Raw genomic sequence first — 27,637 nt, 5'->3', positions numbered from 1 at the left:
AAGATAAGTAAGACAACTTAATTTTTTTAATGGTTACTGAGAGACTTGAAAAATACAATTTAATGGTAGCTCAATCAATTGCCACCTTGAAGTTTGAAAGAAAGAAAAAAGTAATAATGGCATTTAAAAGGTGTTTGTTAAAAAGCCTGGTTATATGTAGTTCTGAGGTTGACTCCTGATACTCAAATTGAAACTCACAGACATAAGAGCAGCAAGGTATATGAACATATGCAAGTCAAAGGTAGGTACCCTTTACCTTGCCATTAAATGTGCCAGACTATACTGAGAGTATGTTGTGTACATACGACATATTAAATGGCCTCCCTTTACTCTCCACCCTCAATTTTCTTGCCATGGGAAAACAGCTTCTAAAATTATCTAAATATGGGGGTCGGCCCGGTGGCGCACTGCTACAGTGCGCCGCTTGGGAGCGTGGCGGTGCTCCCGCCGAGGGTTCGGATCCCACATACAGACCGGCCGCTCACTGGCTGAGCGAGGTGCGGGTGCAACACTGAGGGTTGCGATCCCGTTGCTGGTCCCGGTCCGGTACGGGCGCGACACTGAGGGTTGCGATCCGTTGCCGGTCACGAAAAAAAAAAAAAAAAAAGACAAAAAAATAAATAAATAAATAAATAAAATTATCTAAATAATAGGCATAATGTATATCAGTTTTTAATACGATATCTTCCAGCTTTCTCTTTCTTGTTTTTTAGTTACTCTCCTGGATGATAGGAAAGAAAGGTGTTTGTAACCACAGCAAAGCACTTACTCTTAGAAAGAACCGGGAAAGACAATGGGCATAAAAAATAGAGCAAGCTGTGTTTCCAATTACCAGCAGATGCTTTCATTTATTCTAAGCATTCTTGTTTAGTTAACTGTACAAATTTTTAATCATATAAATGTGGTAGTGTTCTGGCTTCATGCTCTTGATTACCCTTGTCTTCCAGCTGATTTCACATGCCTCTTGCTTCCGGCATCACTTTACCACGAATACTATGTCTGAGGCCACGTGAATTCCACGCAATACCTGTTGAAGAGTTTATTTTATTTATCTTTCGTGTTTTGGGGCGTGTTTTGCTGAGGCTGTGACACTGCGGTACTTTTCTCTGAGTCAACAGCACCACTGGCCACTAAATGCCTGCTTTCTTTTTTTACCATCGTTATTTCTTTGTGGAATCATCTGGTCACCATTCATTCATGCCTGGAATATTACAGCAGGAAAGATTACCAGACTTCCTCCAAAGATCACTTTACATAAATCTTTAATAAATCAAATGATGGAGCAGGTCTTGGTGCAAGTATCCTGATGATGAAGATCAAAGACTCAGAGACTTTCCTGTATTCCAACCATTCCAAAAATAATGATCAGAATGCAACAAGATGCTGGAAAGAAGGAAGGACGGCAAAATTGGCCTAAGTTTTGTTTGACATTTAATGAGAACAGACTTTCAAAAATAGCATTTGATTACGAAGTTCTTTAAGACCCCATGATATATATTCATCACCATGGCTTATACTTGATACTCAACCTTATCTTTAAGGTTAACCCATAAGGGAAAAGAAATAAATGAAACAAAATTGAAAAGCCAAGCAGTGGCTAATGTCATGAATGTCCCAGGACATAGCCCTTGTTCTTATGTAACAGTTCTGGTTGCTTATTTCCATTGAGAGTATTTTACCTGAGCCAGTACAATTGTTTTCAAAGATCCTAATAGGTGTGAAGATTCGGACTTTTGCTGCATCTTCTTCTATAAATAACTAATACAGAACAAGCATAAAATAGCTGCTGTGTGGCGGTCCTCTAGCCTTGCTGCTCAAAGTGTGATCACAAACCTTATCATCTCCAGTAAACTTATAAGAAATGCAGGGTCTCGGGTCCCCACCCAGACCAGCCAAATCAGAATCTGCATTTTAATGGGATCCCCAGGTTATTTGTATGCATGTTAATGTATGAGAAGCACTGTTTTAGAATAATAGTACTGAGAGACTCCTTTGGCATAGATTTTTTATGTAATTCATAATCACCAGGAGGTAATAAGGGAAAGAGAAAAAGGAAAAAGTAAAGAACAATTAGAAGAAGCAGCAGGATTATACTTCATACACATGAAGCAGTTGAAATTTCCTTCTTCCAGATCGACTTTGAACTCCATAAACGTGAACATAAATGAAAGTCAAGGGCAAAAATGGGTCCTGTTAGAAGGCTCTATTCCTTAACCATTTTCTCACTTTCCTTTCGTTATGTTGTTTATATTGATAATCTTCCTATATCTTGTTAGTGATCTGGTTTACTTTTATTCTATTAAGAGGCAAAAAAAAGCTCACTTGGGTATTTTCCAGCAGTTCTTTCAGGATGTCTGGATAATCTCCCCTCCAGTCTTCTTGAGGGCTTCTCAGCCTGACTTGAGTCTTGAAAGCTTTTAAAATTCAGGTGTCTCACATGTACTAAAAAAAAAAAAAAAAAAAAGAAAGTAAAAATATATTTCAGGCTTCGTTTAGGCCACTTTTTGAGAATTGTATTATTTGGTTTTGTACACTATACTTCTTTTTCAAACATGTATAAATTAAATAGAAATCATCAAGGAGCAATCAAAATTATAAAAATGATTGAAGAATAAGGACCCTAAGCAAAAACTGTGAGGTCTACATAAGTTTGTCTAGGGAAATAAGGCCAGCAGGAGGCTTGAAGATACATGTTCACTCCCAGAGCATATGACACAAAGCTGCACAACTCATGAACATCAAACATGCCCAACAGTCATTGTGGACTGGAAACAAAATTCCACATCATGAGGACCTACACAGTATTAACTAGAATACTAAATAACCCATGGAAAAGATCCTGCAGGCTTAAACCCTAGACATGATTCATGGCCTGTTATACCTCAAGAATGCACTTACAAAGAGTATGCGTCCTATTGAGCCACTTGTATTAACACACACTTTGTCCTCTATCTATCTGCTCTCATTCACATTTCAATGATTTTGCCTATGTTACCCTGCCTCTCCGCCGTAAAATCCCTTACTATCTTTCCCCATGGGCCTCTCCCCAATACACTCCATTCAACATCCCTGTCTTTGATTTCATCTATTCCTGCATTTTCATGGGGAACACCAATTTCCAAAGTGGGACCTACTTCAGGGGTGGAAGGGTTTGATTTTTTCAGCTTTCTAACAGATCCCAGGAAAGTATAACCAAAATTCAAGTTTAGGTAAATGGTCAATTATGATTTCTTATAGCTTAAAAGTAACAATATCAAATTTTTAAAGCATGTTATGGTTTTAAAATAACTCACATTTAAATCTTAGTTAATTCTTACAAGATTCCAGTTGAGGGAAGGATAAGGTGCTAATTGCTTATCATACCCACTTACAGATAAGGCACTAAGTTTGAGGCAAAGCTTAGCGGTGAGCACAGATCAAAACTCAGTTTTATAACCCTGAGATATGTAGTGTTGGAGGATTACTTTAGAGATTTCATTGTTGTAGTTGATTTTTAAGAAGTCGACACAGTCAAACACGAAATTATGTAAAGTGTACCCTACCACCACTTATGATCTTTCACAATCAGAAATGAGTTCTGAAATCCTAGAAAGGTGACAGTCAGAGTGTGCCAGGGTCACACACTGAAGCAGTCATGGAAGAGAAGAGGAGGCTGTATTCATCAGCAGAGAAGACAAAGTGGAGAAAATCAAGCCTTCCTGCCATTTTGTTCTCAACCCCTGTGTTATTGGACTCATTTGTTGTTGGAAAATTCCCAGATGCAGTCAATTCAGTATTAGTTAAGATATCTAAGAGCCAGGATAGAGATCTGAGACCAGCTGGAATCCTGGTTTCGCTCTTTAAGCATACAAACAAAAATAATGAAAGAAGAGGTAATTCTCACTGAAAACCAGAATCCAGGTGGGGGAGGCTGTTCAGGTCCCCAGTACCTGCAAAGGACCCAGGGTCTGGCTTAGAGGTTCTCCCTACTGCTGTTAATACATATTTGCAGAGTGAGTATGAGAATGATTGGGTACAGTTCAGATACCTGTTGTGAAATCAAACTATGAATCTGTCAGCTCAACCCCTTCTCCTTCCCCCCACCTCGTCATTCCTCACCCCACCCGCTTTCCCCCTTTCCATGTGGCAATGGAAGTATGCACTGCCTTGTATGGTCGGTCTGCAGACCAAGTCCTGGCATTATTCCTTGAGATTAGCTAAGGCCAAAGTTATTACATTTCTATTTCTCCTGAAGGACACTGTAAATTGTTTGAGCTTCTTCTACTTGGACTACATTAAACAAAGTTGAAAGACCTGTTTTTCCATCTCTGCCCATTTTGAATTTCATTTGAATTGCATTTGTGAAACCAGGATGGTCACAGGTGTGTGTGTGTGTGTGTGTGTGTGTGTGTGTGTGTGTTTACACATCTATATTCGAACTGAACTGATAATGGAGAGGAAAGTTGAAGACAAAATAAATACACTCTGTTAATAATTTGACATTGCTTCTAGAAGATAGAAGAGAGATGAGGGTCAATAAGTGTGTAAGGTCCAAAATACATGAGTAAGAAGACTTTGATTACGATGAAGTTTTGTGAGAATCTATTGGTAGACTCAAAATAAAAGAAAATGGCCATGAATATGTTTCTAAAGTTTTCATTTTTTGAAAAAGGTACATTCTCTGGAATGAATGGAAATATTTAACATTGTTAATATTTTATTTTTGAAACCATTTATAACAAGGGCTTATCTGTTTAGAGGCTAGAGCGCCTGTAGTCTACCAAACTCACAACACTAAAAAAATCCTTCGAAATAATACAGATTCTAAATCAACTATGCCTTTGACACTATTTTCCTGGCTATATACTTTAGTACTGGGGCTATCAATTCTTTCTTTTATAGCTGCAACCACTCAGCAAAGTCTCTTTGATAGAATTAGGTGTCCATTGGAACAAGCTGTTTTGACTTCGTTAGTTCGCATTATGTTTCTTTCACACAGGAAGAGAACTACTTTATTTTCCTCTTAATGAATGTTAGATTGACTCACAATACCTGAAAAAAGAACTTTGTTATTTTGAAAGTCTGTCTTAAAATGTTCTGTCTGTAGCACATTAACTACAGATATCAACATTTGTAAGAACCCTTATAAGTCACATAGATGAGATTTTGCTCCATGACTCCTCTGAGCACAGAACATCCCTGCTGTCTTCCCCATCTCCAGTGATCCAAACTTCTGGCTGCAGATACTGTCTCAAGGTGAATGACATTCACTGAGTAAGGAAAAAATCATAGGTTTACAGACATATTCTAGTAAAGTCACCATCTGAAAGACAAAAGAGATCACAGCCTATGAGATGCCAGCTACAAAATGTAACAAAGCCACCTTTCAGAGAAGTAGTGTGGTGGAGAGATTTTAGTGCAATAAGTGCTAGTATCTCATCAGTTTGTCCCAATCTCTTGAGCCTGCAATTCAGCCAAAAATCTCCTGAGCCAAGCTTTCTCGCAAGATTTCCTGTACTTCCTGTTTCTACGTGAGCCAGAAATACCATGAGAACAACCTTTCTTGTGGTATTTTTGCACTTCTGCTCTGGGATGAAGATAATCCCTTATTGGGGGAAAAAAATTTAATTGTGCAACCATTTTCAGTTTTCAAACCTTCAAATGAAGTAGGTTTCTCCTTGGGAATGAAAATTGGAAATAGCATTTGCTTGGCCCTAAATTATTTCCACTAGGAATTATTCATATTCAATGATCCAACATTTCATTAAGTGCTCCAAGATATTTTTTCAAGGCAATATGTAAAACAGTACAGAGAATACAGTGGAAATACATATCCTTGGATTTTTTAAAATACCATTTTTGAAGAAATGTGCAATGAAGAGTTGTGTTTTTAATACATTAGTGTATGTGATATATTATATCATATATTTGTTTTCTTTGTTCTTAACCCCTTTGTTCCAAGGGTCAGGATATCCTGATGTTAAGTACTATTGCAAAATAACCGAACAAAAACAAAAATAGTCAAACACTTAGGAAACTCTTCAGTTGTTATGTCAAGGAAGTTTGTGACTGAGGAGTGAGTTTAAGACGTTATTCAGGAAATATGGCAATTGAGTACAATAGCCTACATGTGCTTATTAAATAAAATCATCTCAATTCTAGAGAGGCTTAATACCCCCATTCTGATGGAAGGCTAAGTAAGGTCTGGAAGGGCTGTCAAAAGTGATGGAAGTGTCAGACTGATGTCTGAGTCCTTTCATCGTTTCACAAAGAGGGAAATAACAGAAAGGCATGGCTTTCTGACAAAATGGATCACTGATTATCCGCTAATTGGGTTGTATGAATATAGGAAGAGCTGTTTGACCAATGTTTTAATAACAAAATTCACAAAAAGTAGTGTCTTCAATGTCTTCATTGTTGTTTTCTACCCTCAAAGGCTACTGACACTTCTTCACATGTTAGGAAAGAGAATAGGTTAGAAGGTATCCTTTTCCATCCAGAAAAAAAGAAAAGTCACTTAGTTCAATGTGGAAAAACTAAATTTATTAACCATAGGTTTAGAGGAACCATAAGAACAACAGCAAATTACGTTAGCCTTTGCTGGTTTCAACTTTTTAAAACTGAGGTGGGAGCAATGAAAATAAACCACACTGTACAACAGTCTTTCTCTTCTCCCCCAAGTCTCCTCTTCTCTTCCCTAAAGAGAAGCTCCACCACGTCTTCTGGGGAGCAGGGCAGAATGCCTGTGCCGGAGCGGTATTTCCACTTGGCAGAGTTAGGCAGGAGGTGGACAGCCCCAGACGGTGCGCTGCCCTCCTCCCTGGGCAGCCGGCCGGGGTGCCAGCAGGGGCTGCTGCCCTGGGACCTTGAAACAGCAAATGATTGTGTGATAAACCAGCCCCGAAAGGAATGCAGAACAAGAGAAACAGATTGTACATCAACAAAATAAAATGCCAAGCAAAATAAAGCACTTTGCAGTGAAAAGATGGGAAGAGGAGAGGAAGATGGGATTGTTACAATGTCCTCCGAGAAAGCAGGGTCTATCCACATGAATGTTCAAGTTCAAATTGTTCCTACAAACCCAATTTGCTGACAAAAGTGCTAAATACAATACCACCCCATTTTCCTTTATGTCCAGGGCCTTTCACAAGCTGCAGGGGGCATCCCCTTCTGCTGCGTTGGTTCTGACTTCCAGCACCTCCATCTCTGAGCCTCAGGAAACAAGAGGCATGGCCCGTGGTTGTCCTCAATTCACCACTCCCAGGTGGGGGACACAGTAGTTAATGGCCCAGATATTAAGTGCTCTCTCTCCAGAAAGTGAATCCTCAGCACTTTACTGTCTTTTCAGTGCCATTTATGCCCCCTGTGTACATCCTTTAAAAGTACTACTTAACTTCGAAAATGGGTTTTTAATAATCCTGAGCCGTGAGTCCAGACACAAGCCCACTGCACACATGCATGAGGATCTCGATGCTTCCCTACTTCACTTCTTTCGGAGTTAGCTGAGAAATGTGATTCAATGTTATTTCCCTTCCAGCTGAAGGGCAGCTGAGGTTACAAAAGGGACTTGACTAATAGTCCAAAACCCTGTTAAGTTTGCTGAGAACCAAAGGACAACAAATGGGGAGGGGTGTAGCAGAGGAGCGAGAGTATTTGCACTGTGGTACTGAGGATCAGCACAACCCCATCCCAGTGCAGGTCACAGTAGACAGGCAACTCCCACCCCCAGGCCTTCCAGAGCCAAGCAGCTGCCAATGGTTCTGCGGGTGCTCGGCTTCCCTGTTTTTCCGAGAGTTCCTTGGGGCTCGCAGGACAGGAGTCTGGGAAGCTTCTAGGCTTCCTGCACCACAGGGGTGACTCCTCACCTGACATCTCCAGATAACTGGTCTCTGAGGGACCTCTCTGAGAGTCTGGCAATGGGAGAGCCCCACTTCTTTGCCTGACATCCTTGATAGCTAAGCCATTTGACAAACTTTGACAAGACCAAAAGAGAACTGAAAACAAATAAATCGGAAGGAAGAAGAGGAAAATCAAATGCTAAAACCTCCATGGCTGTTGTTTCTTTTTCCCCTGCTGTCGTTCCAGCTGTAGCCTGGGATTAATTAAGTGCTGTGAACTCAGTGCCTGAGAGAGGAGGAAAACATGCTTTCTATCTCTAAGGAAGGAGCACAGTAACAGTTTCTCACCAGTGAGAAACCTTGGGAAGTGAATCGCTCTGGTCATCAGTGTTTGTGGAGGGACCGGAGAGACAGGGAGGCTGTGCCAGGCTGGAGGAGGCTTGTCTTTCTGAAGCTGGAGAAGATTTTACAGGGGTTCGCCTTTCCTCACCCGGGAAGAGTTTCCCTTCTGGTAGCAGCAGCGGCAGCAGCAGCAGCAGCAGCAGCAGCAGCTCCACCACGTCTTCTGGGGAGCAGGGCAGAATGCCTGTGCTGGAGCGGTATTTCCACTCGGCAGAGCTAGGCAGGAGGTGGACAGCCCCAGACGGTGCGCTGCCCTCCTCCCTGGGCAGCCGGCCGGGGTGCCAGCAGGGGCCGCTGCCCTGGGACCTGCCGGAGATGATCAGGATGGTAAAGCTGGTTTGGAAATCCAAAAGTGAGCTGCAGGCGACCAAACAGAGAGGCATTCTGGAAAATGAAGATGCTCTCCACAGCTTTCCAGGTAAATTGACTGTGGGGTGTAGAAGGTGCCCAGGCTAAGTCTGATTACTTTCAATGCCTTGCTGGAAGAGCCCAAGCTGTAAAAATGGGAAAGGGAAGGAAGACAAACTGTGTGCAGCATAGGGTCCAGGGCTGTGGACACATTACAAATATTTCCTCTATTTTAAAAATGCATCTTAAAATTAAGAATGATATAGTAGGAGGAGCATTAGAATGTAGATCAAGAACCCAGAAGTTCTGGGCTCAGCTTGCCACAAGCTTGCTCTGTGGACTCAGAGAAGTCAAATTTCCAGAGTTTCAGTCCCAAAAGAAAGGAGTGTGGAACTGGATGCTGTTTAGTGTCCATCCTTTTGCTAACATTTCTTGTCAATAAGTTAGATGTGTCTCCAAGAGAATATTCTCCTGAGGTTGATTTTTGTAATTCTTTATATAAAGTAAAATATATTTTCCAATTTCTAACTATGGGATTACAGGCTGTATCATGTTCCCTGAACTGAGCTTGGACTGCAAGCTTTTTATGTCTAAGGAAAGTTGGTAAACTTTCTTGCCTCAGTTTCTCCTTTGACAAATGACAATAATACAAACATCCCCATTGATACGGGAAAAAATGAACTCACTCACAAATGTGGAAATGATGATTCATAGGGACTTTGTCGTGTCATAAGAATGTGCTGTGTTTGGGACAGTTGTGGGAAACTTTGCCGTGTTTCTAACAGGGGGCACAAACACCACCGTGATGCCTAGGACCCTTGAGACGGATCCCAAGGGGCTCCGAAGGCTAAGAATGCCGAAACTGACTGCAGGGTGCTCGCTTCCTCTGGGAAATACATTGGTAGATATTTGGAAAGTGGCAGATTCACTTTAGAATAAAGAGTATGAATGTGTGTTTATGCATTTGAAGTCCTGGCCGGCCCCACGCAGTGGAATCCTGACATGCCATTGGCAGTGAGACGCGGGGTAGACGGAAAAGATACAGCAAAACCATTCACCTAGTTCGATTTTAATAATTTATGCCAGAAACTTTTTTGAGTTAAATTACTGAATAATCTATAAAGAATATTATTAAAAAGTAATGTTCTGGCAAAAAGATTTAAAAGGAAGGAACAAAACAGTGTTGGTCTCTAGTGAACAATGAGTGCTTGAGTACGTAGAAAAAAGATGGAAAGCAGCAAGACTGAGGTTTACGTGGCAATTGGAGGAAAGATGCCCTGGGAAATGGGTCTTGGTCAGAAGAACTGAAGTAATGCTAAAGCCATCCCACATTTCATGGCGGTAGGGCAAGAAAAATGGAAAAGTCCACCTGGGCAGAAAGTCTAACCATGACACTTCGACAGTTGCCACTTTGGGTTTGTTTCATTAAATTAAATGATTAATATTCCTATTTCAAATGGCACCCTTTGATAAAACTACCTAACTCAACAGATGTTAGCATGCTTGCAGGGATAGGTGTATTCTGTCATTTATAGTATATGTTAGTGGGTATCTAATTCCTGCAAAGGCAACACCATGAAGAGAAAGCGTTATAACTCCTGTAACACTTTATGACTCAAAAGGTACATTTTTATAGATGTTATGAAGTAGGGCTTGTTAAGTTTACTATGCCTCTCAACCACTGCCTCAGTTTCAGTGGAAATTGTCTCAGCAGCCACTTGGGTTCCCAGTCTGCTGTCCCCACCGCCCTGCCTGCCAGGAGGCAGGCCTCGGTTTTAGCACCTGCCCAGAGCACGTGGCTCCCGCCTCCCGCTCGTCCCTGCCTTCAGCCCCATGCATGTAGCGGAGGTGATGGTTTAAGCTGTTTTCTGTTCCTGTTTAGGGGTTTATGATAGAAAGCTCCTCAAAACAAAACAAAACACGAAGACACATGGTGATCTCTCTCTCTCTTAAATAGTACCCTTGCCTCAGAGCCACATGGTGCGGCCCCTATCTCTGAACCCCCAAGCCTTGTCTTAGGCTTGGGATATCTTTCTCGGCTCAGCCAACTGAAAATGTTCTATTCAAACTACACAGTCAAGTTCAAGCATCCCTTGCTTTGTGATGACTTTCCTGCTCTCCAGCCACCCCCCATCTTCCCCAACCATTATTTATTTCCCTCTCTTTTTTATATTTACCTGTAGGGACTTAAGTATTACATTTGTAGCACACAATATTTTTGGCATGTTAGTAACTAAAAACAGGAAGATTAAATATTATAATCTTCTGTGTATATTTTGACTCCTTATGACAACAGATGAATAGGTTTAAATTTTTAAAAACCATGAAATTGCTGAAATTCTGAATAGAACCAGAAGTCACTTTGGAGGACTTGAGAGATGAGTGTCACTGGTTCTTAACATGTTCAGTTTCACCTTAGAAGTTGCAGCTTTTCTTTTCCTTACTGAAGGGCATCATGGCTTTGACTCAAGCTTCTCAGACAAGACTGGACGTTTGAAAAAGTGAAATAGAAAAATGAGTGAAATAGAAAAATGTTCTGAGATTTTGCTGAGGTAAAAAAGAGAGAGAGAAAGAATTTATGGGAAGACTACATTAATGAGTATTCGTGAGAGATTTTAAGAGGAAATACACTGAATTGTGAGTAATGGAAGAGAGAGAATAGTGCCCTGATGAGAGGGAAGGGTGCTGAGAGAAGCCATGTATGTGAGCGCCTTCTGCCACCTTCAGAGTGGAGGCTGCTGGGTGGCGCAGGAGGGAATGCAGGACACAGAAGGGACAGGAGCTCATGACCTTTACACGGTGGGTACGTGCATCCAGAAGTGCCCCCAAAGATGAAATGTATTGATACTCACATCTTTTTCCCTTTCTGAAGCAAACAAAGAATGGTCTAATTACCTAGTTAACCCCTGTATTTTAGAAATGAAGCCAATAGTTCAAAGAGATGAAACAACTTGTCCAGGGTCACACATTGAAACTGTGTCAGAACCAGACAGGACCTCAATTGCCCAACTCTGGTCCTCAAAACTCACATGATCAGGATACGTGCTTGGTAATTTAAATTTAAATTTAAACCAAGACATGGCTTTATTGATTATATGTAAATGGGGCAAACATGAGAACTCACAATGTAATAGAAACCTGGGTCACACCAGAAAAATATTACCATGCCAAACAATCAAAGGATGGTGCCTCTTTTCCATTTTCCTACTTATTTTGTGGTGGGTATTAGCTTTAGATCCAACCTTCAAGTACTAGGAAGGTCTGGGAAATGATCCCCATGTATTATCAATAGTATTATCAATAAAGCTTATAGCAGGCGGTGAGAGTATGCGCCAACGTGGGGAACGGGGGGGAGCAGAAGAATGGGAAATAAATAGGTGGTTTCTCAAGTGCTGTGAGTACAAATATGATTCTAATTATGATTCTAGTCAGCAACCTATTTAAGACTAGACATCCTCAAGCAAGACTTATTCTTAGTTGAATAAATAATTTGATTTTGGAATTCAACCAAATAACTGCAAACTCTGCAGCTGTGGGACTTACCTTTGATTTTGGTGTCTCTGGTCTGAATTTTACATTATATTTTACTTATTTATTGTGCTTGTTCTCATTTCAATAGCCCTTGGTTCCGGGAAAATATAAAAGCACACAACTCCCTCAAAAAAAAAAAAAAAAACACCTTATTTTCCCCATAGTAATTGTAACTTGTCCTGTCTTTCCAGGAGAACACAAATATCAGAAATGTGCTTTATACTCAATCCTGAATATCAAACAACTCCAGACAAGAAAATTTCCAAAAGAATTCTCTAATTCCAGGACTCTATAATTAAAATTGACATTTAAAGTACTATTTTTAAATGTCTCAAGTACCAAGCATGATATAAGTTAAATATGTTGAAGACTGAACTCTTCAATCATTATAATTCAAGGAGCATTTATTGGATGCTTAGTATATACCAAGGACTGTGCTTGGAATCAGGGACTCAGAGATGAATCAAAGGCTTATTTAGAGAAGAACAATTATAAATATATGAATCAGATTTCTGTCTATAACTTCAGTGTGAAAACAAGCACTTGTTAATTTAAATCTTTCTGTCAACTCAAAGTATTGTCTGGTGAAGTTCAAAAACACTTGTAATAACTCAAACACACTTTCGAATACTCATCCGTACTAATGGTTTCATTTAAAGGAGGACAAATTGCTTTGAGGAATTTGCTGTTAGTATCAACAGCAGATATCCTACCGTTAATTCATAACATTTTTCTAAAACTACTGCATTTAAACATTAGCCTGCATCCAATCTGCAGCTACGCAGGATAATAATCATTGACAATTTAACCCGTTCTTTAAAGGTGAATGCAAAATTGAGTCAAAACTGAAACACGTCATCTCACCTTTAACTAAACCTGTTCCTTCTCCTGACACTTTTTTCATGAATGACAGAAACCCAGGTTCAAAACTGTTCTTTACAATTCCAATTATTTAACCGTTCCAAGTTCATAAGAGACTAAGAGTGCTCGAGGATAGTTGCAGTGTTGAGATTTAAAATGTTTAAATCCTACATCTACATTACTGAACTGTGGCACCCTGGGGAAGTTACTTCGCCTCTCTGTGCCTTAGTTTCCTCTCCTGTCAAAAGAAAATGAATAATAGCATCTTCACATAAGGTTGTAGTGAGGATTAAATGATATGATAACAAACAAACAGACAAAAAGGGCCTGGAAAAGAGCCTAAGCCCTACTACATCCTCAGGAAATGTTAACTATCCTAACTATTGGTGTTGGTGTTATTTTCTCAACAACTTTTCTCACACGCCTTCCCTCCTCAGCTCTATGGCCATTGGTCAAACTTCATGTTGCTTTGTCTATGATTTTTTTTTTTTGTCTTTTGTCGTGACCGGCAACGGGATCGCAACCCTCGGTGTTGCTCCCGCACCTCGCTCAGCCAGTGAGCGGCCGGTCTGTATGTGGGATCCGAACCCTCCGCGGGAGCGCCGCCGCGCTTCCCAAGCGGCGCACTGTAGCAGTGCGCCACCGGGCCGGCCCCCTTTGTCTATGATTTTGCAACAGACTCCAACTGCAGTACTCTATCCCTCTGTTTTCTACTCTGTGATTTAGATCAACAACGTTAAAAGAAAATTCAGAACATGTCTTGCCCCTCTTCAAAGTCCTTCAATAATTCTTCATTGTCTGCAGAGAAAATCCAATTTCTTTCATCCTGTGTTCAAAGCTCTCCACTCTCTGTCACTGGCTCGCTTTTCCAGTCTCATTTGTCATTATTGCTCTCTGAGTGTTTATGGTCCACCCAGACAAGATGAGCATCGCACAGCTTCCTTCTTGCTTTCTGCTCATTGTTCCCAATGCTTAAAATGACTTCCCTCCAAGTCCCCAATTTCTCCCATTCCTGAAGATCCCGTTCTCATGCCAGTCCCTTCAAGAAGCCTTCCTGAGATTACTGAAGAAAAGTATGTCTTCCTCTACTGAAGTCTCACAAAACTTTCTTTGTATTAATTTCACAGATAAATCACTGTACATTTTCTTCCTCCCCTCTTAATTTCCAGCTCTTTGAGAGTCTGGAGAACATTCTCTTTTCTTTGTGTTTTCCCTAATGTCTTTTACATGTCAGCCACTCAATACATTCTGATATGTGAAAAAAAAGAAAATTATCAGAAGGAATAAAATAACTTACAAGTCACCATTAAATGCATGAATGAACGGTTTTTTTCCTAGAGACAGATTACTCAAGAAACATGAATTCTAGTTCTTACTTTTAATAGAATTATTTTAAACATATTCTAGCAGAAAATCAGAGTTAATCATTACAGCTTTTACAATAAAAGCATACACAAGAGTGAGTTTCAGAACTACTAAAAAGGTATGAAATAAGTGCAAAGCTGATATGAGACAATTTTCTCTTCATATGGAGAAGTTGGAATTAACTGATAATTGCAAAATTTGGAGCAAATGTGTATAAATGATGCATGCATTTATACATTTTTTAAATTACTCTGTTCATGTATCTTGGAACACTTTACATGAACTAATGTTTTAAAAGCTGCTTCTTTTACAGATAACAGCCTGTATACTCCTCAACATAATTTCAAAAATAGGGTGCAGAAGGTGTGTGTTTACCCGGCCTTTAAACGAGATTTTGAGGGGATGGAGCTGAGTGGAGGATGTTATTCCCACGTCCTCTGCTCTTTGCCTAGGAACAGTTTCTTTTTTCTTTTCTTTTTTCTTTTTTTAAAAAAATTTTAGACAAGGCTGGTTTAACTGGACAGCAAAACATTGACTTGTGCATTGGACTAATTCTTAAAAGGAAAGCAGAGCAGCTTTATTATAAAAAGACCAAAAGTTCCAAATGATTGTTTTTTGACTCATAGAAGCAACTGAAAGTGTGTTTTCTTTTCTACTGTCTGATTTTTTTTTTCACTCGTTAATTATCAGTACACTTCATAATACAGAGTAGGTACATCTCACCATATCAAAAATGGTAAGCAAACTCACAGTACTTGTGATTTCATACAGTGCCATGGTCTAGATATATACACAGTGTGACCTTTATTCTTCCTTTTTCCATTTATCCCTCTCTGCCATCCCATTCCATAAGTTTCTCTTTGGAATTTCCTTCAATCTGTAAAATGCTAAGAGATAAGTTTTATATCTTTGTACTTGTCTTAATTGTACTCAAAATATGAAATTATCAGAGACCGTTCCTTCAAAGCACTTCTTCTTATGTAAAAAATCCATATGGCATATATTTTATAGATTATAAACCAAGACCCTGTCCCAAGCATTTTGTTACATCATCAACTCTCACACAAGTGCTGAAGGGAGTCCTAGAGCCTGCAGACAACAGTCCTTAGAAATAGGGACAAGATGAAATTTAACAGTCGGCCTTGTGTGCACTTGGAAGGCATGGCTGACAATGACAAAGCAGGGTTTAGTTGTGGGTGGCCTTGAGTCCAAGAGGCCAAGCTTATTGCACAAAAACAAAATCCCTAGAGAGAAAAGAAGAACAGATTTCAAGAAAGATTGAGTAGCAGTTGCATCAACTTAGCAGTAGAAAATGAAAGATACAAGAGCCAGAAAATGGTAAAATAAACTCAAGGTGAGAGATATAATGGGAATAAATGTAAATCATTAGTCAAGGTATTGGCAAGGAAAATTAAATAACCAAGGGTAACAAGACACATATAATGCAATAATTAGAATTTTTCCAATTGAATCCTCAAATATTCCTCAACCTCTGGAATTAAAGCCAAAGCACACGATTCTCTTTCTTGCTTCCTTTTCCAAATCTTTTTGGATAGTACCCAAATATCTTATATAAATCTATACACATAAGTGATAAGCACTTCAGAAAACCCAAAGTCATATACATTTAGAGCATCTGTGACAGTAACTCATCCAAAGAAGTAGATAGAATTTGCTGAAGAAAATGATTGGGAAAGAAGAGGACGGGGCAGGTGGAGAAGCCGGGCACAGAGCGCCCAAGGGAAGGAAGCGAGGTGAGGTCACCATAGACAAACTGGATTCATGTGTGAGAAGTGTAATCAAAAACACACACAGAAATGAGGAGGAAACAGTTACTGTTTAAAACATTTGTGACAGAATATCAAATTTCTGTTTCCCTTCTCCAACCATTCAAACCTTCTTCTTCAGCCCACATTAACAGGAGATAAGAATATTTAAACTTGCTAATTAACAACATGGTGGTCAGTCTCTTCTCTGTTACTTCTTTTGTATAAAAATTTTGCCTCCCCTTGCTCCTCTCCCTGGTGCCATCTGCGTGAATGTGCACCTTGGGCTCCCACGTGTCTATCTGAATGTTTCTACCATGCACACACCTGCAATGTGCCAACCTCAGAGGGAGAAGCATGTTCCTGTAACCGAGTGAGCCAATCGGCCAGCCCATCTCTCCCTCTTTAGCATGACTTTACCCTGTGCCAGATACTCTTTCTTCCCAGGAGAAGAAAGCCTCAATGCAGAACCATATCCACAGGCCAACCTCTCGATATACTACAGGGTTATAATAAAAGAATGATAAGAATTCCTTTATCTTTCCACAAAGACCAATTTTTAAGATTATTGTTCTGCTGCAAACTCATACACAAAACAAATAAACTGAATAATCCTGTTACTATGAAGGTCACATGATGAATATTAGCTCCCTCTTTCTCTTTTCATTCTTGCTACACAAGAATAATAATCCCCAGTGGGGTATAAGGGAAGAATACACATGAGAGTACAAAAGAAAAAAGCACATGGATATATACCAAAAAACATTATCTCCATTATGCATCGGTCAAACTACTGTGTGCTGGGCCCTACACTTCGATAGTGCATATTCCATATGATTTATTTTAGTTACACTCCCATGCATGCACTGAACCCAATTGCTCTGCCTTCTGTACTCCTTCTGTCTCTTTCTCTCTCTTAAAATATACACATGCATTTCAGCAGCCATCTCAGGATTTTGACACTGGAAAGTTCAACTGAATGGCTGTAATGCATGAAACAGGACTTGTACAAATCACATCTTTCTGGTCAGTTTCCACTCTGATAGCTGAGTTTTTATATCTGCCACTAATTGGAATTGTGGTCACAATCATACAGTGCATTGTACTCTGATCAGGTCTGATACATTTTCATCACTTCAGTGTGTTCTTGGAAATTTCCGAGAGCCCTTCTCCTTTCTCTGGCTCCTGGCCCCGAGGGAGAAAATGGGACAGGAGGTGCTGGGAGCAGTAAGGGTGAGCATAGTAAGGCTGCAGGCATGGCAACAGGCATCATTATGTGCCTCTAGCATGGTAACAGCAATCATTATTGCCTCTTCCAAGGTGCCTGCTATCGAGAAACCGCTGCCTCCTTCCCTGCCCTTCTCTCTGTAACTCACTGGAGGTGTGGGGACACCTGTCTTTTTGCCCTCATTATCTCCTTTGAATACTAGTTGAGTTCCACACTGCTTTTCTGGATCAGTCCTTAATTCTAGAGTAGAGCAAAAGAAAAGATTTCCCTGTCCATTAAATTGGTATATAAAATCAAGAAATTGTGAATTCACCAGGTTTATAAACTGTAAAGCAAATTCTTTCTTCCCTCCTTCATCCTAAATTCCCTATTGTTTGATTTGGTGATAAATGCACTGTAGAATGTGAATAGACAAAATTGGACTAAAACAAATCTTGTTTTGAAAAAAATTTTGAAAATGTCTCAAATCCTCCAAAAATAATTAGAAACACCATACAAGGTCACAGAATAGGAAATGGTGTTTTAATGTTACATTCCAATATTTAGTTTCTTATACTACATAAGTGTCGACTGAATAGCAATTTATTCCCAACTTAGAAGAAATTGAGATCTATATTTGCTGATTATTTATTCAAGATATTTATAAAGGGAAATAAAAAATTCAAACGTATAGGTTTACTTTCCAAAGCAATTCAATTAAATAATGATCTTTTGAGTGTCTACATAGCATTGTACTATAAGCCTGGGAAGAAGGGGGAAGGAAGGGACATTACAGCCTATTAGAAGAGACAAATATATAAACAACTCACTGATTTCAAGGCAGAATGGCATATATTTTATGACACAGTAAAAATAATACTCCACGGCAACGTAGAGGAAAGACCAAGAGTGTTTATTAAACTAATTTTATTTAGTGGCTATCATGTGCCTGCCACTGTCCTGGTTCCTTAAAAAATAAAAATTCATGAAACAAGAACATTGAGGTAGATGGATGGATGGATAGACAGACAGATAGAAAGATAAGATATAGGATATAGCAGAGGCACATACACAAAGTCTGTGCCAACTGTCAACACATAAGAGAGTGATTAATTCTGTCTGTATGATGAGTGGTAAAGGAGTTGTCAGAGAGGAGGTGATTTTTTGAGGTTCCATTCAAGGTAAGTTACATTTCTCCAAATAGAGATGAGATGGAAGACATTGCACGAGAAAGAAACAGTAGGACGAAAAGCAAGAAATGCTGGGGAATGCCAACTCGTGGGGTGTGGAATATATCCGGGGAGGGCTAGAATTAAGACTGGCAAGATAGATAGGCTATGGTCCAGGTTACCAAGGGCCTCATCTGCCTTTCTAAGGAGTGATAATTTTAGTAGGAAGTAACATGAGAAATGTTATATTTTAGAAAGATCACTCTAGCAACAGTGGTTGGTAAAGTTGTGGACCTGGGGTGAAGATACTAATGAATTTATAACCATACATTTGGCATTCATTGACAATACTGGGTAGATGTTAAGAATTTGGAGATGATGAATGTTTCCCTTTCAACTTACAAACCAAATTTCCCAAAAGCTGTAGTATTTTACACAGAACCACAAGAAATAATATACAAATCATCAAGCTGGAGTCCTTTAAACTTGATATCACCCTATTTTGAATGTTCACCCTATTCCTGATGTTCTTCTATCCAGACCTGCCACTTCTGTCATGCTCATCTCTTCCCCAAATTCAAGACACAACTTATCCTCATAGTCTCAGAACAGTTTCTCTCTCCTACTTTGCCAAGTCATGTTTCTTCCCATCTTTAGGTTGCCATGTTTTTTTAAGCAAACAATTTATCCTAGGCTAGGTGCCACAGGATAGATTAAAAAATGTACAGAGAAACACAATTTTTTATGTAGCTTATCATGTAGTGAGTTAGATAAAACCACATACTCAGAAACAAACCAAACGTTAATGCCCACGAAGACTGGGCATTAACTGGCCCTTTCTAGGGTGACCCAGACTGATCATTACAGTCATGTCTTTAAGATGGCTAAGATCTCAACAAGATGTGAAAAAATTACCTTCTTGGTGAAGGAATTGACATGAGCATAGATACAAAGGCAGAAAAGCACAAGAAATGACAGAGAATGGAGATTAGTCAAGTTAGTACAGTGTTTGGAATGAAGAACAGTAGGAAACACAGAGAAACACATTAGTGGGACCAGATTGCGTAGGGACAAGAAATCTTAACTCATGTCCTGAAAATATTTAAGTGAAAAAGAAGAGAGTAGTTTAAGTTGCATTTTATAATGGAAATGGCTCTTCAAGATCATCTAGTTAAACCACTGCTTTTTTTTTTAAATGAGGAAACTGAGACCCCACAGAGGTTACACAACAAACTAGGGGTTATAGAGCTGGTTACTGACTGCAAAAGGGTCATCTTGTGGTCCCTTGATATCCAGCCATGCTGTTGACTCAGCCATGCTGCATTGTGGTCAAACCCTTAACCTCTCAACTCCAAAAAGTCTTCTCTACATGATAATTTCTCTAAATCTTAGTTTCTGTCCTTTTCATCCCCAAGCATTTCCTGTCTCTGTGATCACATTATAGAAATGTGTGGTGTCCATCTTTACATGAGCAAGAATTATACGTGTACATGTATACACACATTTTTCTTATTTTCAAACTTATAAATTGTCTGGGCAAGTCCCAAGCCCTCTGTGTGAGAACTTTGCCTTCTAGATTACCTACAATATACTAAAAGGACAGTTAGAAAAGGATGTCAGAGGTTAAAGGAAATTACATGTAGGATAAATAGACAGAGGTGGTAACTGCTGGTTGCTTCACCATCATGACTGAAATGTTACCGTGATCCTGCTGCTAGTTCTGCTTCTTTCTGCATTGTTGCCTGGAGGGAGCATTCCAGGAGGGTGGGCCAGGCAGGCCAGTGTGGGTGGCTACTGAAGCTTAGGTCTGTAGTATTTTTGCCCATACGCCACTGAGGATTAGCCTCTCAATTCCTCAGGTTCTCTTTGCAAACAAGACATAGTGCTGAAGCATGTTCCAGGGTCTGGACTCAGAGAGCAAGTTGAAGATTTAGCAACATTTAGGCAAGATTTTATAAACTGGACAAGTCCATCCCCAACCTTTTGTTTTTCTTTCCTGCTTCTATAAGGTGTCCGTGGCCCCGAAGGAACAGTGTAGCCCTTAGCAGCCTTTTTTCCTTCTTTCTCCTCTGAAACTTTCTCTCCTCGGAAGCTTTCCTGGCTGCTTTATGCCTTCTAGGCCTGCCTGCTCGTTACCACCCAAATAAGGTAATAGTTACAAATACAATAGAAGTGGCTCCTTCTTTTTAATGAACGATAGACCTTGTTCCATTAAAAATAAGATCCTACTCTGACCCAGTGCAGAAACTCTTTTTTGATGCTTGAAAAGAAATGTCAGCGAGTGAGGGGGTGAAAGTGGGCAGAAGTTTCTAATGTTGCTCTTAATTAGTTTTACTTCATGCTCCCCATATCTCTGGCTCTAGCCGAGGCAGAAACAGTGAAATGCCATAAAATAACCCTCTCTCGAAGTATATTTGGCCTCACAGGAAACAGGAAATACCAGAAAAGATCACAAGAAAAGCTGTAATCATAAGATTTCTGGCCTAATTCTTTTGACGTCAGCAGTTTAGATAAGTCAGATAAGCAGTCACAAGCATCCGCGAGCCCAGGGTGCCAATCCAAATACCCAAAGTCCATCTCCAGCCCTTCTGAACTATCGCATTGTTGTTAGCCTCCTCTCTTCCCCCTAAGAAGGACATCCTGAAATTGTGCATTATGGGTTTAGTGTCAACATTAAGGTGTTCAAAGACATTACACAGAGCTTCCAAATTGGTCCTATAGCCAATCCGGCTTCCTTGGTGCATTATAAACCCTGGACGAAGCTGACTGTTAGTAACACATTGGAAAATGACATCTGGTTCATCTCAAGAGGAGTTTGCTTCCTAAAGTTTAACTTTTCCAGTCTCGGAAACTAATCCATGGCTATGGAATGTCTTTGATAGTATGTGAAAATATATATTACCAGAGACAAAGAATTTAGTAACTCCATTATTTTCACCTTTCCTTGGTGACCACCAGCTCCACTGCCCACCAGCACAAAAGATTTATGGGTTGGTTAGATATAAATGATATGGGGGGATACACTCCCCACTGAGAAGTTTTCCCAGCTTCAGAACCAGAACTATGGAACTCGACCATTATACAAGAAGCAAAGGGACGTGTATAGATGGCTCAGAGGAATAGGTAAGAGTTTAAATCAAGATTTAAATAGATACTACATTACATGTAAATTTAAAATAAAAGAAGTTGAGGATAAGAACTTATTTGTACAACATCTACCTGTTTCCAGAAAGATTTGTAAGCTTATAAGAAGCTTACGATAAAGCAAAAATACACAAAGACATAAAACCATTCTGTCAGGGTGAGAGACAAGAGTCACATATAAAGTAGGAGGGCAGGAGAACAGTTATGCAAAGTTTAACTAAGCAAAACTGAGATCTGAACTTCCCAGCAGACAGGGCAAAGGCGAGACAAATAATTACAACATTCATTATCTCCAGGAAGATGTGCTGGGAAGAAACATGTTTTTTCCCAGCTTGGGTATGTGGAGCGATTTTTGAGGAGGTCTGTCTATTATGGTAATGAAGGATGCCCTACCAAGGAGTTTAAGCAGATTGGTAGAGGTGTGCCCCCTGGGGAGGGTTTTCCAGAGCCTCCCAGTGAAAGATGGTTCCACAGAGGTCATTCAATGGGGATCCCAAGGGGAGGGGGGCCCAGCTGTGACTTTGGGGTGGTCTGGCATAAGGGATCAAGATCATGTGCAAAGCTGCAGGGAGTGAGAAGGGAAGAGTGTCACTCGTGAGGGAAGACTTGCGAGTCCCCACGGAGAGGTCAGCTCTCGTGAGTGCATAAAAATTTGAGTATGGCTCCTGGCATGTGGAACTCACACAGTCCTGCTAATCCCACAATGAGTGTACCTGCCATTACAATCTTTAAAATGTAAAGCAAAAAATTAGGAAGCAAATGCTTCCTCTTAGATGACAGAAATGTTTTTATATTTGCCTTTGTGCCAGACGTTTGGCTCTAATTCTATTTACATTGGTAAGGTGTTCTAATTAACTCATAGATCAGTCTTGAGTCTTTCCCTGGCTTTTTACCTGATACTCTTTGTCTTGAGTATGAGCACTAAGTTCCTTACTTCATTGGTGTTCACTCGGTGTATGAGCACACGTAGATGTAGACACTAAACAGTACAAGTTGTATCAAAAGGTCAGAGTAAATATCTGAATGTATTTTTTCAGTTTATTTGAATCCATTTCCCACACTTTGCCTAACATTCTGCTCAGTGAAACCCTTTTAATATTTCCTAAGGATTCAGAAAAATCAGAAGGAATGTATTTAGATTAAAAGATAAATATTACACTTAAGGAAGCATAGTAAGTGTTAAAACAAGTGGATTTATTCCTATTCGGTATAGAGGTGATGAGCAGTGGGGTGTTAAGAGTATTGAGCAATTTCTGAGACCACTTCCAAATAAACTTACAGAGGAGGGTTACCAGTGTGGCATGGGTGGGGGGTGGGATTTAAAAGAACTAGGTTAATGGTGAAAAGGAAACAAGGCTCTTGCTTTGTCTCAGTATAATGTACTGGACAGCGATCTTGCAAGGTGAGTAAAAAGAGTCAAAGACTAAAACATGTGAGGTGGTATAATTGGGCAGAGTAACACCTGCTTTACAAAAAGAACAATGGAGTTTAGAAAGGAAAAGGAAAGGCCAGAGCCAGATAATGCCAAAGAGGCACAGAGGGTGAGGGAATGAATGGCAGGCAGAAGAGCAGTCCGGACAGCATTAGAAAGACTTATTATATATTGTGTCTCTTAACTTCTTAGAGCTGAGCTGCTCCTATTCCTGACAGCTCACCAAGTTCAAGGTGAGCCCTTAACTATAAACACTTGCTATACGTTTACATCATCAGTCTTTCCCACACTATCCAAGCTGAATAAACTTGCCCTTTCATTGGAAACCAAGCTTGAATTAAGCACCAGCCAAGATGCATGCAGACAGAGATGTGCTAGACACTGCTACTATAAGATGACTTCAAATCAGGTTCATGTATTTTAAAGGCTTCTCAGGCCGCCTTGGATGTTGTTGAGTTCTTTCCGTGGTCCTGCTTGTTTGCAATTGTTCTGCAAAGCTGAAAAGTTAGAGGAATTAAGGAGCTGCACTTTTCAGGAAGCCTTCAGTTCTGAAATCCTTTAGAAATATACTCCATTTTTGTCTGATTTGTGGTTCCAGTTTATACTCTTCTCTTTTTTTCCTTAATCTTATGAAAAATTAAGAGCCTCCTACTTCCCGACTCCCCACCTTTGACTCTATCATGGGAGATACTTCTCTTTAATTCATTATTATGGTTAAAAGATGGGCTCTGAAGCCAAACTACCTTGCATCCTTACTAAACTTTGTGGACCTCGATTTTCTCATCTGTGAGATGGAAATAACAAAAGGAGCTGCATCTTGGCACTGCTGTGAGAGTCAAGTCAGACGATCCACCTAGAGAACCCAGCAAACTGCTGGTACACAGCAAGCACTCTACAAGTGTTAATGATTGTTATCCCACACTATTCTTATTTCTAATAATTATCCAGAAATATTAAGTTGCCTTTTTAGCTTATCCTTGAATAACAGTAAGAACTTATTCAATTTACATTCTCTCACCCAAGGTTCATTCCTCTCACTTGTAAGAAGTCATAGAACAGAACTTTGGCTTCACTACTTTTGCAATTCCCAGTGGTAAATCTTGAAAGTACTCTTTACTTCTGATTTTTAATCAAACTTTTACCCATTATACATCAAAGTGAACAATGAAAGCCTATTACCTCTATATAGGAGGACCTCAAAAAGTTCATGGAAAGATTCATATTATCTTTCTATTTTATTTTTCCATGAACTTTTGAAGTACCCTAGTACAACTACAAAATGTTCTGAATGATTTAGGGTGGAGATACACGGTTTAAGATTTGCTTGGGTCAAATTATATGCAAGGCTAATTTTCTCAAAACATGTTAAATTTGCCAGTATTTGACTGTCAATTAAATACTTAGTTAAAACAATTAAAATATGAGAGGCGTGGGCCGGCCCGGTGGCGCACTGGATAGTGCGCCGCTTGGGAAGCGCGGCGGCGCTCCCGCCCGAAGGTTCGGATCCCACATACAGACCGGTTCCCGCTCACTGGCTGAGCGAGGCGCAGGAGCAGCACCGAGGGTTGCGATCTCGTAACCGGTCCCCGGTCCGGTACAGGGGCAACACTGAGGGTTGCGTTCCGTTGCCGGACACGGAAAAAGACAAAAGACAAAAAAAAAAAAAAATGAGAGGCGTGTGTTCTTGTTTTTGACGTCTCAGTTATTCATGGTATGAACGGCCACTTAAATCAAAAACCTATTTGATCAACACGTGGTTTTTATTGGAATCTAGTCTCTAGATCACATTTTGTTGGGACAATATCTGCTTAAGACTTATTAATGCAAAAAACCAATTCATAACATACGACTATTAGAATTCCAGCCACAGCCTTTTAGGAATCAAGATTGACGCTCCTGACAGGTAGCAGACCTTTCCACAGCACCATAAGGAAAGAAGCGTCTCAGAAACCAGGGGTTTTGTAAGGAGGTAACACAATAACATATTCCCTAATGAAAATGGCAGGGGTCAATGTCTTCTAATTATGTTTAAGAAAAACCATTAGAATTCCTCATGAGATTTCAGAGTTTGGATGATTTTTAATTAGAAACAAAGGACAGCCTGAAAACATATAACATCTACTCACCCGGGAATGTCCAAAGAAGCCTGAAAATATTCAAAACTACCAGCATGTCGCTGGACAAAGACTATGTCTCTATTCTGCCTCCAAGGTCTACTTCCTGGGAATTCAGCAACAAGGTAGGAACAATAATCAAAGGGAATTAAGAAAAAGAATATCTGGTTAATTGCTTCTAGGGGAATAGGACTAGTAAATTTTATTCCAGTTTGGGGTATATCATTAGCAGCCCTGGTTTATGATATTCCAGTGTTTTAAGCAGTGGTGGATTCAGGAGGCTAACATGCCTCACCTCTCATCAACACAAGTGTTGACTGGTATTTTCCTATGCTCTAAAACATGTGGCTATGGGAAAGAAGACAGGAGGGGGAAGAGGAAGGAGGATTTTAATAGGTGGTATTTTACAAAATTCAGGGCGAAAATACTATGCCATGTGCACTTACTTTAAATGACTACTAGACCAAAAGGAATTCCATTGAGGATTTGAAAGGAAAAAAATGATTTATATAAAGAATAGTTTAATGGAAAGTAAATTTTTTAGGTTCTGCTATGGAAATATCAGAAGTAGGATTGGAAAGTGAGCAACCTAAATACACATAATCCCCTTTTTTGATGCCTGAATTATGAATGAGCCACTCTGAACATTGGTTCAGCATGAACAGTGTTGACATGTCACGTTGACCTGTGCTTTAGACCGGGGGTGTTCTAACAGCGACTTTACAGGGTAGGGGCTAAAAGTGATGCATTTCTGAGGAAGAGAGAAGGGAGAAGAATGCACACGGACTCCATCCCTGGCTCCAATTGCTCAACAGGTCCTCAATGCAGTTATACAGAATTAATCAAATCCCTGATGTAGAATCAAAAGGCACCTTCCTACTTGCTATGCAGATGTAAACTTTCCTTCTCTCTGCACTAGAGCCAGCCAAACAGGGGGCCATGGAGACCTGAGCCATGGTCAAACCCTGCCAGGAAGGCACAGTCACTTGAAACAGAGCCCACATTTGATTTAAGCTCAAAATGACAAACTTTTGGGCAAGGGGTGGGGGCTGGGGGAGTTTTTGCTGCATTTGAGCAGGAAAAGCCTAGACACTAGGCATAAATTTCTAACTTTAATTATGCAAACTCCAAGAACATAGCAGCTGCTTGAATACTATCCTAAAGTCCACTTGATTAATCTCCCCAAAATCATGCCATTCAGTTTTTATGACTATTTAACATTCAAAATTTTAGCTCTCACTTCCTCATAGTTGAAATAAATGAACCACTTCCATAAGTAAAAGACTAATAATTCTCCATCTTAAGTAAGACAATAATGATCATGAAAGTAGTAACGCTGAACACCACTTTACAGAAAGTGTTTGCCATAAGTTGATCATTCCTGATCCGCCTTAACTCTGCCGAGCTTGAACACGGATAGGAAGAAATACAAATTACAGCCTCTCCCTTTGAGAATTTATGATCCAATTTGGAACTGAGGAATCAAGCACAAAATGTGAAGTAACAATTCAAGCCCACATATTCTGATGTAAAATATTAGTCTGAAAAATCAGAAAACACATACATTAGAATCAAAATGGATAATGATTTTAAATCTATTTGATAAAAATGATTCTTATTTATCCCTCCTTTTTCCTGAGCTAATCATGATTTTGCAGAGCTTTTTTTCTTCAAGAGGGATTATTTCTAAATCTGGGACATAATCCCAGACCTTCACCCTGTCCCTGACCTTGATGGGAAAGAGAGTGATTCTTTTTGCTTCCATTTGACAAATGTCATTTTCCCTCTCCTGTATTTTCTTCTGCAGCTGTCTCCTCTGCCCTCTCTTCTTTGCTGCCCACTTTGAGAAAATAATATATTAAAATGCATATTTGTAAATAAATAGCCAAATTATTATAGATATTGGCGTTACAGAAGAAGCATGCAAATAGGAACCTAAAACCATTTTATTAGCAGAATAAAAAATGCCATAAATCAGAGAAAAATGTGCAAATTGCAAAAAAAAATTTAAATTGTGCTAATGTAAACCACAGGTTTATTATAATGAATTCCATGAGATAGCAATTTACAGTGTCCAAGGACCTTTTATATTTGTATTATCTCCTTTAACTCTCCTAACAACCAAGTGAAGTAGATACAGAATTATTACTCCACTTAACAAATGGAGAACTAAGGCTCAGATTGCATCAGTGACTTGTCCCAGATGACGTAGCTAGTAAAAGATTAAATGAGAAGACTTTGCACAATGCCTGCCACTGAGCATGCGCTAAGTAAATTCCAGGTTTTGTCACCATGTGACAGAGCTGAGATTCTAATCCTCTGCTTCTCATTCTAAGTCTGGGGTTCTTTCCATTTTATACACATCCTTTGATACATTCCACTTCTTTAAAAAAAGAAAAGTTCTTTGAGTTGCTTTGGCTGCTCTTTCAGGGCAAACCCCAATAGGAAGACTGTCGTTCTGTTTCCTAGAACACTGTGCTG

General features: G+C 39.7%; 1 protein-coding gene across 2 annotated transcripts in view; it reads left to right on the top strand.

Annotated features, from left to right (window-relative positions):
• Window positions 1–27,637, top strand: part of PDE7B (phosphodiesterase 7B) — a 205,728-nt gene that overhangs the window by 61,691 nt on the left and 116,400 nt on the right. Inside the window, exon 1 of one of the 2 annotated variants that reach the window (XM_008570840.1) lies at window positions 8,187–8,637. The exons of the other annotated variant lie outside the window; for it this stretch is intronic. Coding sequence (XP_008569062.1) covers window positions 8,400–8,637 — 238 coding nt within the window. The 5' untranslated portion in view covers window positions 8,187–8,399. Of the gene's footprint in view, window positions 1–8,186; window positions 8,638–27,637 lie in introns of those variants that run through there. 2 annotated transcript variants of the gene reach the window in all.

This window comes from Galeopterus variegatus, unplaced genomic scaffold, assembly GCF_000696425.1.
Source record: "Galeopterus variegatus unplaced genomic scaffold, G_variegatus-3.0.2 Scaffold634, whole genome shotgun sequence".
Lineage (NCBI taxonomy): Eukaryota > Metazoa > Chordata > Mammalia > Dermoptera > Cynocephalidae > Galeopterus > Galeopterus variegatus.
The sequence above is the reverse complement of the archived record's forward strand: the minus strand, read 5'-3'. Positions and strand labels throughout refer to the sequence as shown.